Source organism: Balaenoptera borealis, assembly GCF_965194805.1.
Source record: "Balaenoptera borealis genome assembly, chromosome: 16".
Classification (NCBI taxonomy): domain Eukaryota; kingdom Metazoa; phylum Chordata; class Mammalia; order Artiodactyla; family Balaenopteridae; genus Balaenoptera; species Balaenoptera borealis.
The window spans coordinates 46,358,115-46,374,606 of record NC_138872.1 but is presented as its reverse complement, the minus strand read 5'-3'; the positions used below and the strand labels follow the sequence as shown (position 1 = coordinate 46,374,606).

Genomic DNA, 16,492 nt, shown 5'->3' with positions numbered 1-16,492 from the left:
TTTTGAAAGGAGATTTGAGAACCATTGGCATGTGGGAGATACCTCCCATCATGAGTGTGAACTTGATGTCCCTGGAAACTCATATAGAGTGAAAGTGCCTCCATCAGGAACCTTGAGGAGTGTGGACGTTTAAGGAGAAGGCGGGGCCAGGGGAGGAGGTCCCTAGAGAGAGGAGAAGCCGTCGGTGCTGCCTGAGGTGTCAGAGCGGGATGGACAGGCCCCTAGTCTTCAGCCAGGGCTTGAGATGCCCTCGGGAGCTGAGGGCTGGAGGGGCAGCAGCCTGGAGGCCGAGTGGGCTGGAGGATGACGGGGGGGAGTCGCCAGGGAGGCCAGCAGCGGGTGAAATGAGCAGAGAGAACGTGGAGGAAATCCCTTAGAGACTGATTTTCTAAAAGTCATATGGCTCTTGTGAGCAAATAGCAACATAATATCACTGCCTTGCTTCACGATTTCCTAACAGATTAAAACATGTCATTGTCTCTGACAAGATTTTATGTTTTCTTCAATTTTGTGTACTGTAGCTAGTGGCCTCTTCTTTAGAACTTTGGGTACCATTTTGTGTAACAGTGAGTGGACTGTAGGCATTCTTTCAAAGCCTTTGGTATTTGATAATCTTCACATGTAAAATTCAAATAACTAACTTTGGGATATCAAATATCTACCAGAACAGCTGTTTTTAACTAAGTCTTCAACAATTACAGTGGCTCCACTTGAACTGCTGCCATTTTGCTTAAGAAATAAACTATGTATACTGTGTACTACTTGGTATAAAAATCTCATGTTAGACAAGTCCTTTTATGTGGCTTTAGCAGACTCTGTACTATTAAATATTGATGGTATTTGGCATTAGAATGGGATGTATAGGATTTGATAGATTGCAGAGTGCTTCAGATTTAAGTATGTCATGTGGTTTCCAGCTGGCCTGGCAGAGAGGGCATTTTACAGCTTTGGATCTTTTTTGGTGTCCTTGACATCATATGATATCTGTTAGCATGGTTGGGCATTGGGGAAATTAATGAACCCTCGGAAATTCAATATAAAAGTATCTGGCTCACTTGGTGGGGAAGTATCTGGGAAATTCAGTATAAAAGTATCTAGGGAAGTGTGTCCACGGCTTTTGACAGATTTCCAAAGGAATTCATAGCACACAAAAAGATTAAAGGTCAGTAAGGTCCATCCAGGTGGACCTGTTCTGCTTACGTAGCCACCTCCCTTAAAAATAGCAAAATAGATAGTAGAATGGGAATACATCAATATTTGTTATTAAAATTGAACAGTTAGGTCAGAATTGTATAGTTTTTATTTAATGAGTTTTGATGTTTGCCTTTCATCTTGCAAATGTTCATTTATTCAGCAAATATTTCTTGTTTACCGCGTGCCAGGTAGTATTCTGAGTGCTACTGATACAACAAAAAATGAAACAAAAAAGCAGACGAAATTTCTGACCTCATGGAGCTAACATTCTTCTGGGGTAAATGGACAATCAAGACAAAAACGAAGTGTAGTGTGCAGGGCGTTAGAGAGTGCTAAGTGCCATGAAGGAAACTAAAGCAGGGGAGGAAGTGTCTGGGGGGGTTGCAACCCTAGAAAAGGTGGCTGGAGAAGGCCTCACTGACGGATGGCTTTGAGGAAAGACCTGAAGGATGTGAGGGAGTGAGCCATGCAGATGTGTGTGGAAAGAGCATTTCAGACAGGGAATAGCCCGTGCGAAGGCTCTAGGGCAGGAGCATACACAGGATGTTGAGAACAGCGAGGAACCAGGAGCCACTGTGGTGGGAGCAGAGGAAGCAAAGGGAAGCGAGCAGGAGAAGAGGTCAGAAAGACGATGGATCCGGTAGAGCCCTCTAGGTCATTAACAGGACTTCAGCTTTTCAGTCTGCATCATTTAAGCATAAAAGTGACAAAGATCTGACACGTACTGTAAAGCCATCACTCTAGCTGCTGTATGGAGGTAAAGGCAGAAGCAGCGAGCCCAGTTAAGAGACTCCTTTGCAATAATCCAGGGGAGCCAGCATGGTGGCAGTGAAGGTGAGAATAGGTGGCTGGATTCTGAATGTGTGTTGAAGCAGGAACCAGTGGGGGATGAAATCCTAGGTGTGAGAGAAGGAAAGGTGTCAAGAATGACTCTAAGGCATTTTTTCTGAGCAGATGAAAGACGGTCTGGTCTGAGCAGCTGTGATGAGACGACTGGGAGGTGCAGGGCTGGGGGTGGGGTTCTGTTTTGGACACATCAAGCTTGAGATGTGCGGGTGGGGGTGTTGAGTTGGGAGAGGCTCTGGCTGGAGAGTCATGAGATGAGAGGATTCCTTCTGTGAGCGCAGGGAAGTGGGGAGGTCCAAGTATTGGGCCCGGAGGGGTGCCAGCGTTACAGGGACAGTGTGGGGGCTGGGGGGCTGTTGAGTGAAGGCAGCAGCAGGAGTGAAGGAACCAGGTGAGTGTGGTGTCCTGGCAGCCCAGTGCAGAGGGCACCATTCCAGAAGGAGGAGTCGTGGTCAGATAAGAGACGTTTCCTTAACGACAGGGGCAAAGCTTCATCAGAGAAGTGGGTGGTGTTCACGTCTTAGGAGGTTTTCAGGAGTAGGTCACCATGTATCCAGCATTCAGCCCCTCCTGCAGAAAGCACAAAGCTCACATCTCGTTAGGTGTCCTCTTGCGGGTGGCAGTACTCCTTGGAGGGGTGGAAGTGCTGCGAGTAGGGTGACGGTCAGTATAGTACCTGCCGTGGTCACCTTAGCTGTCGTTTCAGTGCCTGGACACTCAACAGAAATGCAGGCGTGGGAGGACTGCTTTCTGGGGAAAGGGGGCCTTTGAATGGCTCACTTGGTGGGGAGCAAGGTCAACCCTAAATCCTGTCTAGTTGAAACCATGGCTACATTTTGAAAATGAGAGGAGGGAAGAATCAAGGCAGACTGGACACTTTCCTGTGAATTAAGCTGGCCCAGAATAAGCAGTATAGACATCTGAATTTTCTTCCTTCTTTCGTTAGGTCGACTTGTTGCAATCTTGGTGGGTAGTGTTTGCATAGAGCCCCGCTGCTCTCTTTACCCACTTGTGCCACACATGTGACAGGGTTAGAAACTGTCCAGCCCTTTTTAGGTAATAGAGGCCCATTATTAAATTGTCGTGTTGATTTTTTTTTAATTGTCATCTTGATTATTAACTATCTTCAGCTACAACTTAAAGAATTGTTTTCTTACTTATGTGTATCTTCTCCATTATTGGCAGCCTGTTCACTCCAGGGAAAAACCAAGGGTCCTTGTCATGACTCTTGCATTCTTTCCTGAAATGATGTTAAAAACTACCTGAAAAAAAAATTGAGGAACATTTTAAATTGTATCTAAACTCAATTTAGAATGCTCTCTATCCATCTGCAGTTCTGATAAGCAGCACTTTGAACATACAGTCCATTGCCTGGTTTAATTATGTACCTAGGTTTCTGGGGTCTTCCTTTAAAACTTTAATTGTCTCCCGAATCATTCCTGGTAATGTTTAACTCTTACATTTTTGTGTAATTATTTGACAGAATATGTGGATTTTATACTTTTAGGACAGTTTTAGAAGACGACAGAAAGAAAAAAGAAAGAGAATGAAGGTGAGTTTTAGCTAATATCATAAGACTGGCAATGGTATCAGTTTACGATTTGGGAGGAAGATGTTCATTACAATAGCTGTTTATTCCTTACCGGCTGGGAGTTGGTTAGGGACGTGGCGCCCACCCAGCTGCCTTCCTACCTGGTATTGATTTTAAAGAAGTCCTTTCTAAGCTCTCTGGAGTCTGAAGGGAAACACTTGATGGGCAGGAAGAGGCAGGTTGCATTTAGCTGTTTAAGAGTTTTTTTTACAATAATCAGATATTGTTTTTGTAATAAAAGCAGTCAACCCTTTGTTTCTTTCCCCTTACAAGTCACTATACTCTGTCTATATCTTTGTCAGGTTAATCTTCCTAGAACAAGATACCCGTAGCTTTGTTGTTTCTCTGCTCGGAAATCACCAGTGACTCCTTAGTCCCCTCAGAATCCAGTTCTCTCTCAGTCTGCCTTGCAGAGCGCACCGTGGTCTGGTTGAATTCCGGCCGCCAGCTCTTCCCCTGCTGTCCTCTAAATACACCATGTCGCTCCTGACCCAGAGCCTTGCCCCCCTTTGGCTCCTCCAGAAGGTCCCTACTTCCAGCCCCACACACCTTGCCTTCTCCACGGCCTCCCTTGCTGCCTCTGCTTGTGGTCCAGGTTGAGCAGTCCTTTCCTTTATCTCTGGTGAATCTTGTCTTCCTTCCTGGGTTTTAAATTCATGGAGTTGAGGGACTGCCTCTTATTACCATATTTTATTGGATTTGAGCAATTTCAGGAACCTAGAAGGGAGAAGAGTAATTTATTGTTGCAGGTAGTTGCCAACCACTTAGATTGGGAGGAGCATATTTGGTTTCTACTTTATTTTTTTTCCTCTTTTTTAATTAATTTTTTAAAATTGAGGTATATTTGATGTATAATATTATATAATCAGGTGATTAGAGTATATTATATACAGTATAGTATATATAATATTGATTCAGTTTTTAAAGGTTATATTCTATTTACAGTTATTATAAAATATTGGCCATATTCCCTGTGTTGTACAATATATCCTTGTAGCTTATTTATTTTATATATAATAGTTTGTACCATATATTATTATTTCCTTTCAGTCAATATCTGTTTTTAAAACATCTGTTTTATCAGTCAGCCACAACCGTCACCTAGTATAGCTATAGTCATAACTGTAATTAATTGGCAATAAAGAGTTAAATTCTAGCAAGGTGAAGGGTAAATAAAAGCTGTATTTCCTGAGTAGAAATCAAACTCTTGACTTATTTTTTTTTTTACCATTAAGGTAAATGTTATAGTTATTTATTATTTGTTATTTTTATTTGCCTAAAATTATGTCTTGAATGTGTTCAGAAATTGTGAGTAAACGTAGTAGAACAGCCTAATGAGACTTGAATAGTTCCACAGGGAGGAACTGCAAATGACGGGCATTCTCAAACTCTACGTGTATATACCAGAACAGTGAATTATATGTACTTTTAGAGCAAAGTTACTATTACAAACTGTTGTTTACAGGGTAAATTACCATTATATCAAAGTGTAGACAACCCTGTAATGTTAACAGAAATCCATTTTGTCTTTTAAGTGCTTACAGTGGGGACTCTTTCTATTGCCCTCTTTTCTTCCTGTCATCTAACTGTGTTGTGATTTAATTTTAATTTCTACATTCATTTATTTCCATGTATGTTAGAGAGATCAACCTTCTTTCTCTCCTGGTGGAATATTAACCCCTCATGCCCTTGGTTCAAGAAACTCACCAGGATCTCAAGTAGCCCATAATCCGAGACAAGCAGCCTATGAAATGAGGATGCAGAATAACTCTGTAAGTGACTCACTTTTATGTAGCTTTGGAGGGTGGCGACTTACCAGATGCCCCTGTAGTTGTGTGTGAATTTGATCATTTAGCCTGGGGTTGTTTTGTTTTATAGTTTTTCTCAATTTCTTTTGCCTTGAGAGATATTTTTAATTCTATTAAATTCTTTATCAATATGAAAATATCTAAATGATGTGAAAGGAAAGAAAATGCATGTAAATACAGATGGCTAAGTGGCTGCAGTGTCTCTGTAATGCACATGGGCCACAGTGCTTCCCTCTTCCCCCAAAGGTACAGTGGTGATGGTGCTAGAAGCATGAGGGGACATCCAAATGTCTCACGTCTCTGGCGTGAGAGACGAGGGAGGGTTTTGCTGCCTGATTTCCCCTTTCCTTCCAGGGATCGGTTATGGGCATTTTGCAGAATGGTATTCCTCAGTCTGTTAAATACAGGTACTCCTTACTGCCTAAGCTTCACTCTCCAGCTCAGTCATAGAATAGATCTGAGTATGTGTTTTAAGGTAGCTCTCACTACCGAACTCAGAATGGATTTGCTTCATGGTATCCCTCCTTATTTGAACTTTGTAATCTAAGCTGCGTGAGCAGATCATTTCAGCCAGCAAGCCTTTACTCTGTGCATTAGCTTCCTGTTGTATTGACAAAAGACCAAGAGCTCAGAGCACGTGGCAAGACAGCAAGCAGGGGTGAGGGAATAGACCATGAACTAACGCACACATACAGCAGATAAAGCTATTGCTTATTTCAGGCTAGTAGGCATGAGAGAGAGAGAGTTTTGTAAAGGGAGAAAAGATACAATGTAAACTTTTACTATGATAGATGCAAGGAAATTGCATAAGTTTGGATATTTAAGTTTTATTTTTCTATTAGTTATCCTATTGATGATAAAATCCCTTATTATAGGGCAATCCTATACGTAGAATTTTTGCCATATCAAGAGACTGATTGAATGTATATTCCCATAAATTCACAATTAGAAGTTTTAGGACCTTAGATTTGGAATTTGAGAAATGAGGTTTTGCATCTCCCAAGAGAAGAAGACTGCCTTTCTATTGTGTTTTTTTTGTTCTGTTTGATTTTTGTTTTCTTTTTCTTTTTTTAATTTTTATTTTATACTGGAGTATAGTTGATTAACAGTGTTCTGGGACTTCCCTGGTGGCACCAGGGAGGAATCCACCTACCAATGCAGGGGACACAGGTTTGAGCCCTGGTCCGGGAAGATCCCATATGCTGCAGAGCAGCTAAGCCCGTGCGCCGCAACGGCTGAGCCTGTGCTCTAGAGCCCCTGAGCCACAACTACGGAGCCCACTGCTGCAACTACTGAAGCCCGCGCACCTAGAGCCCGTGCTCCACAGCAAGAGAAGCCACCGCAATGAGAAGCCCGCGCACCACAACAAAGAGTGGCCCCCGCTCGACGCAACCAGAGAAAACTCGCATGCAGCAACGAATACCCAATGCAGCCAAAATAAATTAATTAAAAAACAAAACAAAACAAAAAAACCAATGTTCTGTTAGCTTCAGGTGTACAGCAGAATGATTCACTTGTATATAGTTGGCCAAAAAGTTCCTTTGGTTTTTAAGTAAAAATAAAAGCACATTTTAAATTTTCACCAAGAACTTTATTGAGCAATGTATTCACTGTTTTGTTCCACTACCTTCTGCCGTTTTTCAGGCAACTTTATAATTCCATTTTCCCAAAACTTTTTATCTTTTTGAGCAAAGAACTGTTCCAGGTGCCTTTTACAGCCTTCCGGGGAATTGAAATTTTTTCCATTAAGAGAATTTTATAAAGACCAAAATAAATGGAAATCCACAGGTGCAATGTCTGGTGAAGAGAGCGGATGACTCAGAACTTCCCAGCCAAGTTGTAATAGTTTTTGCCTGGTCATCAAAGAAACATGCGGTCTTGCGTTATCCTGATGGAAGATTATGCGTTTTCTGTCTGTTTTCCGGACGCTTTTCGTCGAGTGCTGCTTTCATTTGGTCTAATTGGGAGCAATATATGTTGGAATTAATCGTTTGATTTTCCGGAAGGAGCTCATAATAGAGGACTCCCTTCCAATCCCACCACATACACAACATCACCTTCCTTGGATGAAGGCTGGCCTTTGTTGTGGTTGGTGGTGGTTCATTTCACTTGCTCCACAATCTCTTCTGTTCCACATTATTGTACAGAGTCCACTTTTCATTGCCCATCACGATTTGTTTTAAAAACGGAACGTTTTCCTCACGTTTCAGTAGAGAATCACATGTGGAAATACAGTCACGAAGGTTTTTTTCACTTAATTTATGTGGAACCCAAACATCAAAGTGATTCACATAACCAAGCTGGTACAAATGATTTTCAGTGCTTGATTTGGATATTTTGAGTATGTCTGCTATCTCCCGTGTGGTATAACATTGATTGTTCTCAGTTAATGTCTCGATTTGTTTGCTAACAACTTCAACTGGTCTACCCGACTGTGGAGCATCATCCAGCGAGAAACCTCCAGCACGAAACTTCGCAAACCACTTTTGACACATTCGATCAGTCACGGCACCTTCTCCATACACTGCACAAATCTTTTTTTGCGTTTCAGTTGCGTTTTTGCCTTTCTTGAAATAATAAAGCGTAATATGCCAGAAATATTGCTTTTTTCTTCCATCTTCAATATTAAAATGGCTACACAGAAATTCACCGATCTTGATGTTTTTTTTAAATACACACTGATGTGACAGCTGTCACAATACAATCTAAGAAAATTGTTTCGGACTTCCCTGGTGGTCCAGTGGTTAAGAATCTGCTTGCCAGTGCAGGGGACACGGGTTCGATCCCTGGTCCAGGAAGATCCCACATGTTGTGGGGCAGCTAAGCCTGTGCGCCACAACTACTGATCCCACGCTCTAGAGCCCACAAGGTGCAACTACTGAGCTCACGTGCCACAACTATTGAAGACCACACGCTCTGGGGCCCACGTGCTGCAACTACTGAAGCCCGCGTGCCTGGAGCCTGTGCTCCACAACAAGAGAAGCCACTGCAATGAGAAGCCCACGCGCCGCAAAGAAGAGTAGCCCCCCGCTCACCTCAACTAGAGAAAGCTGCGTGCAGCAACAAAGACCCAACGTAGCCAAAAAAAAGAAAATTGTTTCAAATGAAGTTAAAGACAACTAAGCGCTACTAGAGCCATCTTAATGGAAGAAGACCAACAAACGTTTTGGCCAAACCTATACATGTACATGTATCTATTCTTTTTGATTTTTGTTTTCTTATACAGAGTGAGATGTGGAGGGTCAGTGAAAGGGATTGCAGTGAGACACTTGAGTAGGACAGAAAAGGCTGATGTCCATCATTTAAGATCATAGTGACTACAGTCCCCACAGAGTGGAACTGAAAGTGACTGGCATTCTCAAACACCATACTGATGATAGAATGCTTTTTTCTTAATGTCAGGGAGGCAGTAGGTTTAAACTTTGTCACCTGTGATTGCCCTGAGAAGGATTGCAATATTACAGTCAGACTCCACAGAACCAGACCCACTGTTGATTAGTAACGTCTCCCATGGGAGTGAGAGTGGAGAGGTTGGTGTTTACGTTGCTTATTTGATCCTGTATTAATTCCTCTTGACACATTTATTTCTTTTGGAGTCTTTGCAAAGAGGGATTTTCATCTAGAATGTTCTGAATTTAAAGTAATCATGAAGCCATATTACCAGTTCATTTAAAGATGGCCTTTAAAGTTATGGATTTTTGCTCTTTTGGCGTGTTTTTGTTTATTTTTGTTTATTGATTTTTTGAGCTGTTTGGGCATGTTAGTCTGCAGTACTTGACCAGTGTCTGCTGATGGTCAACATTGTCAGTGTTTTATCAGATGGCGTCTGTTTCTTCATAAATATGTGTTTTTAATTTTTGCATTCTGAAGTATGGTTTCATTGTATCTGCAGCCATTCTCAATTTAACAGAATATGATTACAAAGCAGCTTTTAAAAAAAAAATTTTTATGACTTGTTATGAATCTGGTATGTTTCGGAAGGAATCCTTTTGTTGGTAGAGGGAGAGGAGAAAAGAGCAGTGGGGGGGGGGGTTAGCATTAAAGAGCAGACACCCGCCTTTTGTGTTTTCCTTGAAGATATATTACTTTTGTTATCTAAAGATGGAATTTATATTTTGTCAGTTTGGGAAAGTTTGCTTTTTACCCAACTTCCTCTCATAATTTAATCCAAATGGATTAGTGTGGGGTTTAAAAATAAAAGTGATGACTTAGTGAGTCAGGTGTGCTATTGATCTGTCACATGTGGTGTTTCATTTAATCCCGGCAGTAATCTGTGAAGATGAGAACAGTAGCATCCCCAGTTCAAGTTGAGGCTGACAGGTTGAATAAATTGCCCAAGGCCATGCACCGAGAAAGGCTGGTTTGGTATTTCAAACTCAGGTCTGTCTGACTGAAAATACCCATCTCATTTTCCCAGTGCAACAGTGCCTTCCTGGATTTATTTTTTTACTGGGTTTTGTGAGGGGTTTTGGACAGTATTGGCCATACAGTATCATGGGTAAAATTGATACTATACATTTTTAAAAGGAAAGTGTTATAAGCTCTATGTGAAATATAATTTTGCTTTGTTGTAACAAACTTTCTTAGCCTGTGGTATGAACTACCTTTATGCTAATTATAGTATCAACAAAATAGCCTCCTGAGCTCTCAATTTAAAAAATTCAGTTTACTCAAAATATCTAATATATTGTGAATAATAAGAACAAAACCTCTACTATGAAAACCTTTTTTGCCACTTATGTTTTTGGTCATTTAACATAAAACTAAAGTTGCAGAAGACTTTAACTTTTTAGTTAAAATTAAAATACTCTAGGGTGTGCCTATCTTCATTGAGTTAAGTACAAAGGGAAGAGATAATACTGAATTTAAAGTGGTATCCAAGTCTTTGAAATACTAATAAGATGTGCATTTTTCTAAGATGACCAATAGATTTTTATTTGTACATTGAATTGTAAAATAGTGTATGTAAAATAATTTACAGTTATCTGGCAGAGTCTTATTACTAAACTATTGCTTTCCAGAGTGGTTATACTAGGTTGAACACATACCATTTAACTTCATTTTCACCAGCTTGACTATTTTATGTATTATTAATTTATATATTTATCTTTTTCCCCCTTTACCGTTTTGCTGTTTGATTGGTGGAAAGTGATCGTGAATTCATAAGATCAGCGAATCACCAAAGAAAAGAAATATTTAAGTATTAATTTTTAAAATTTATAAAATTAAATTGTTCTTTTTTCTTCTGAAGCAGTTTTTACCCTAAGAATGTTCAGATTCTTTTGAGTTTAAGCATAGGAAGCTTGGTACCATATTACTCTTTTTTGGGGAAGTGCAGTAGTCCAAGATCAGTCTTTGTGCTTTCAAAATACGTTTACCAATATCTATTTTAACAGCCTTAAAAAATGTATTACCGTGAAGCATGGTGGTAGTAGCAGTTGGATGTAACTGCTTATGTGAAATGAATAATTAAGTCCTTCCTCCCTAATGTCATAATTGTCTGCAGAGTCCTTCAGTGTCTCCTAATGCGAGTTTCACTTCTGATGGCTCCCCATCTCCGAGAGGAGGAATTAAGCGAAAAGCGGAAGACAGTGACAGTGAACCTGAGCCAGAGGATAACGTCAGGTGAAGCCATTTTTTGGTAGCACTTTGTTAGCAAATTGCTGAAATAGAGGCGGTCTAATTAATGCTATATTAGCTCAGAGCAGCAGTGCCTTCAGATGCTTGCCTGTGATCTTTTTATCCACCAGTAATTAATGTGGAGGGTTAGAATAGTCAGTAAATTCCAGTGAGATATGTAAGCTATAGCTGTTAAACCTAAGTATCTAGATTAGTATGCAAGTTTTCGTCCTCCAAGCCACTTTTCCCCCTGAGAGCAGGCGCTAGATGGGCTAAGCATGAGGTGTTTAGCTCTGACTATGTGATCTGAAGGTCACTGTGTGGAGATTACATTTTCAAGCTGCTTAACCCAGAAAGTTCAGTTACACTTGGATACTTGATATAGTTTGCTTTAATCTTCTTAGTTGAAAAGTTTCTTCCTCAAGATGAAATATGTAGAACTTATTTGGTTAAGAAATATGTATATTTTTAAAAACCACAGACTTGTATATGCATAGTTATATTTCATGACAGAGAAGTTTCCCTGTAGCTGTATACTTATCATTTATTTTATTTTTTAAAAATAAATAAATTTATTTATTTATTTATTTTTGGCTGCATTGGGTCTTCGTTGCTGCACGCGGGCTTTCTCTAGTTGCGGTGAGCGGGGGCCCCTCTTCATTGCGATGTGCAGGCTTCTCATTGTGGTGGATTCTCTTTGTTGCAGAGCACGGACTCTAGGCCCGTGGGCTTCAGTAGTTGTGGCACACGGGCTTCAGTAGTTGTGGCTCGCGGGCTCTAGAGCTCAGGCTCAGTAGTTGTGGCGCACGGGCTTAGTTGCTCCATGGCATGTGGGATCTTCCCGGACCAGGGCTCGAACCCGAGTCCCCTGCATTGGTAGGCGGATTCTTAACCACTGTGCCACCAGGGAAGTCCCATACTTAACATTTATAATAGGAAACTTTGATTCTTTAATTTGTCCAGAAGTTGGAGATCATCATATAATAAGATTAACAGCCTCTCCTGTGATTAAATCTAGGTTTGAATCCTGGGCTCGAAGTGCAAAAGGCCAACAGCCTTAATAAATGTAACTCATTAAGAATTTAGCAAAAATGATATAGTTCAAAGTTAAGCAAACAATGGTGGTCCATATCTCATGCTTCTTATATAGGATGTGGATGGTGTGTTTATAATTAGAAATGTTCTTTGATGTTAGATTCTAATATCTGTGATGACTGGTCATCGAACATTTACCTGACCTGAGTTTTTATCCTATGCTTCTATAACAATGGATTTCCTCTTAGAGTGTCTTTTGTTTTACTATGAGGTCATCATGATCAATACTAGCTTAATAGTAAACTTGATTTATTTTGTACTTTATTATTTAATTCAGGTGCTGGGGATAATCAAGGTAGAAATGCTTGTCAAGGAATGCTTGGCATTCTTAGCATTTATTTTGTTCATATTTTCTGTAAAATGGTGATAATCCACATTATGGATAGAGGATAGTTCTCCTGATTGATTTCTGTGAATCCTTTGTGTATGCGGGAAATTAAAATTGGTAATGTGTGCGGGTTTCCCCCGAAAGTAGAGGGGGCCTATGAAACCTTTCAGAGCCGAAATGGCGTAAAGAGGCAGTTACCGTAGGTCACATCTTGCTGCACAAAATAAATGGAGATAAAGCCCAGATGCTCACAGACACAGCTCACAGCTCTGGCGGCAGATGCTAAGGCGCTGAGTGTGATTCCTGGGGAAGGGGCTGGCGGGGCCACTCTTGCTCCTGGGGTGCATGCTGAAAACAAACGTGCTAAACGAGATTCCCACTTTCTGCCTTTTTTTTTTTTTAAGCGAAATCTCTGCATTTCTTTCGATTAGAGAAAACAGGTATTAATGGGGGTCTTTTGTAAAAGCAAAGTGGTGTAAAGTGAACTTTTGAAAAGCAGGACATACCTGTATTCTGAAACATGACTGCAGTTAATTTGTAAGATCTGGCACATGGTAGAAAATGGCCTTACTGTAGAATCATCTTGATGTTCTTGATCTGTCCTGATTAAAAAAAAATTTTTTTGGCTTCTTTGTGTTCCTTCAAGAAAATGTTTTAATCTCTCGGAGAATGAGAAATGAGTACTTTGTGGTTCTTCACGTTGTATTTTCAGTGATTAATGATAACTTAGTGAATTAATTGACCTGCTTCTAAGTTTTACCAGAACATACATACATACGTGTGTACATGTGCATGCGTGTCCTTCTCTTCAACTCTTAGCTCAAAGAGGCCCAAGCATAGGGAGCGTAGGTTAGGTATACACATGATTTCTGCCTGGTTTCTAGATTATTCTTTTATAAATCACTTTTTACCTTTAAAAGAATTACCCATGCAAATCTTTTTTTTTTAAGGCGTTTAATTGACTTTCTCTGTATAGTTTAAATATATTTTAACAAACTGAGGAACTTGAACTATATAAAAATATCTACAGCAAATTTTAAAGTGTAGTTTTAGGGACTTCCCTGGTGGCGCAGTGGTTAAGAATCCGCCTGCCAATGCAGGAGACATAGGTTCGATCCCTGGTTTGGGAAGATCCCACATGCCACGGAGCAGCTAAGCCTGTGCACCACAACTACTGAGCCTGCGCTTTAGAGCCCATGAGCCACAACTACTGAGCCCACGTGCCACAACTACTGAAGCCTGCGAGCTCTAGAGCCTGTGCTCCGCAACAAGAGAAGCCACTGCAATGAGAAGCTCACGCACTGCAACGAAGAGTAGCCCCCACTCGCTGCAACTAGAGAAAGCTTGCGCGCGGCACCAAAGACCCAATGCAGCCAAAAAGTTAATTTAAAAAAAGAAATGTAGTTTTAGCATTATTCCACAATCAAAAAGCATGTAAAACAGTATGAAAATTTGAGCAAACAAGTGTACTGTATCTACTTTATTAGCATAAGTGATTATTCTTTTTTTAAATGTAGTTTTATAATGATCTTACTGGAATCAGTGTTTGAGTTTTTGATGTTTAACTATCTTTAAGTTGGTAATAAATCCTGTGAAAGTGGACTTTTTAGAAATAGTTAAATGAAACCGTGTTTGTTAGCATTACTGTTTATTAACTCATTTACATTTCACCTGGACATTAAGTATAAATTGATTTGGTGATAAACAGGTAGACAGTTACCATATTAATTCAGCATACACTGGCTTTGCCTGGTTTGTAGGTTATGGGAAGCTGGTTGGAAACAGCGGTACTACAAGAACAAATTTGATGTTGACGCAGCTGATGAGAAATTCCGACGTAAAGTTGTGCAGTCTTACGTTGAAGGACTCTGCTGGGTTCTTCGATATTATTACCAGGTACAAAGAGAATATTTTCCTCTAAACCTCTAGTTAGTCATTTTAGGAACATAATTTCTATAATAATATGTATTATTGAGCTGTATTCTGAGATTAAACCTAGACTTTTTTTTAAGCTTCCTATTTAGAAATTCATTACTTTGAATAATATTTGTTTCTAAAGCTCCTGAGGTGTTAATATATAAACAAAGCTATTTTTTTGTTGTGTCAAAAGATTTCAACACCAGGGAGTATGGTTGAGTATACTTTGTCTTTCAGATGACTAAAGTGTAGTGTTTTTTTAATTGGAATAAAAAATAACTGAGGAACTAATAGATAGTCACTAAATGACTGAAAAAAGGACAAAGCCTGGAAAATACTAGTAAGAATTTGAAAGCAATTTGAATGATACCATTTCCTCTGTATAACGTAGTGATGTTACTTGAAGTGCTTTCTAATTGGAGTCATCTGTATCTGACTTAAAGCCTTTGATAATTGGGATGTCAGATTGATGAGAGGTTAGGTAGACATGGGAATTGTAACACAGATAGTTAATATCTGGTTTTGTGCTCGGAGAGTGAAGCAAGTTCAGTTTGTTGTGTGATCTGAAATTAGTAAGTAGAAAGTAATTTAATGTGCTGAGTATCAACTATAAAATATTTTAATTTCATGTTTTACTCCTACCAAGATTTTAATTCACCAGGCACAGAGTCAAAACACATATCAGGAAGACTTCTTTTTTCTATGAGTATAACTTGTTTCCGTTTTGATGGGCTTACTTAAATATTTTTATAATAAAGAGAAAGTTTTCACTGAAAATATAGGGAATAGTAAGATGAAGCTTTTGCCTGTTTTACTCTCAATCACAGTGATGTGCCTTCCTCACCTGTAGGCTCAGTAAGTGTCAGCTGCAGCTGCTCTTCATTTTATTTGATGATGGCAGCTCTAGAGTTGAAAGAAATGCCACCAAACACATTATAAGGATAAAAATCTTCACCAAATTGTGTTTGTGGATATAAAGTTTGGAATTAAAGGTGTTTTGCAGTATTTTTTAAATCAAAGGGCCATTGATGCGAAGTAAAAAGTTCAGATTTAATCAGAATAACTTAGGACTCATGGAAAAACTTAATGCATGGAATATATACTAGAAGTCGTGTTTTATAAATAGAATATATAGGTTAATAGTCTAATTTTTATTTGTTTTTTTCTGTGTATATCATTAACATAGATTTTTGGGTTTGCTGTTTTTAATGATTCCAGGGTTGTGCGTCCTGGAAGTGGTATTATCCATTCCATTATGCACCGTTCGCTTCAGACTTTGAAGGTATTGCAGATATGGCTTCTGATTTTGAGAAGGGTACCAAACCGGTAAGCTTAACTATTTAGAGCCATAAAATTTATAGAATTTTGGCTTAGATAAAAATTGTGTGTTGTATGTTAAAGTTTTTTTTTTCTTTTTTACAGTTTAAACCACTGGAACAACTTATGGGGGTTTTTCCAGCTGCAAGTGGTAACTTTCTACCTCCATCATGGCGGAAGCTCATGAGTGATCCCGTGAGTCTTTTAGTATTTTGAGTGTGTTGGTAACTGGGTTTTTGTCGTACATTTTACCAACATTAGCCACAATTTGTTTTGCATCTCATAGTTAAGAGAGCGAAGTGCAGAAAAAAAGTAAAAGTATTTGAGTTCCGTATATTTTTCACCACTTTATTTTTTTTCTGCTTTCCTTGGCCATCAGGACCCAACTTAGTAAAAAAAAAAAAAAATCATTTGTGTTTGGGAGAAATTCTTAGAACAGTTTTTTTATTCTCAGCCTACCTGTAAGCCATTTTTTTTGGTTGTTCCAGCCTTTGTGGTGGCTGCTAGAGCTAAGGCTGGCCCGCTTGAAATCCCCTCCCAGCTGGTTTTGTGGGCGAGGAGTGAGACCCAGCTGGGAGGTGGGGTTGTCAGTAAGCTCTTCACTCTACACTGGGTCCACATCTGTCTGCTTTAAAATTCCTCTATAATAATGCCTTTTTTTTCATCTTTTAAAATATAATTGTTAATTTTGTTTCACTAGACCTGCAATTAAAAGAATACCATTTTTAAAAGGAAAGGACGCTCATTTTCTTATCAAGCATGATAACATGATCAAAT

The 16,492-nt window shown here is 39.6% G+C and overlaps 1 protein-coding gene across 1 annotated transcript in view; it reads left to right on the top strand.

Annotated features, from left to right (window-relative positions):
• XRN2 (5'-3' exoribonuclease 2) overlaps positions 1 to 16,492 on the top strand; it is a 77,903-nt gene that overhangs the window by 25,682 nt on the left and 35,729 nt on the right. Inside the window, exons 14-19 of the mRNA XM_082360541.1 lie at positions 3,548 to 3,592; positions 5,272 to 5,403; positions 10,946 to 11,064; positions 14,242 to 14,377; positions 15,617 to 15,724; positions 15,821 to 15,910. Coding sequence (XP_082216667.1) covers positions 3,548 to 3,592; positions 5,272 to 5,403; positions 10,946 to 11,064; positions 14,242 to 14,377; positions 15,617 to 15,724; positions 15,821 to 15,910 — 630 coding nt within the window. The remainder of the gene's footprint in view (positions 1 to 3,547; positions 3,593 to 5,271; positions 5,404 to 10,945; positions 11,065 to 14,241; positions 14,378 to 15,616; positions 15,725 to 15,820; positions 15,911 to 16,492) is intronic.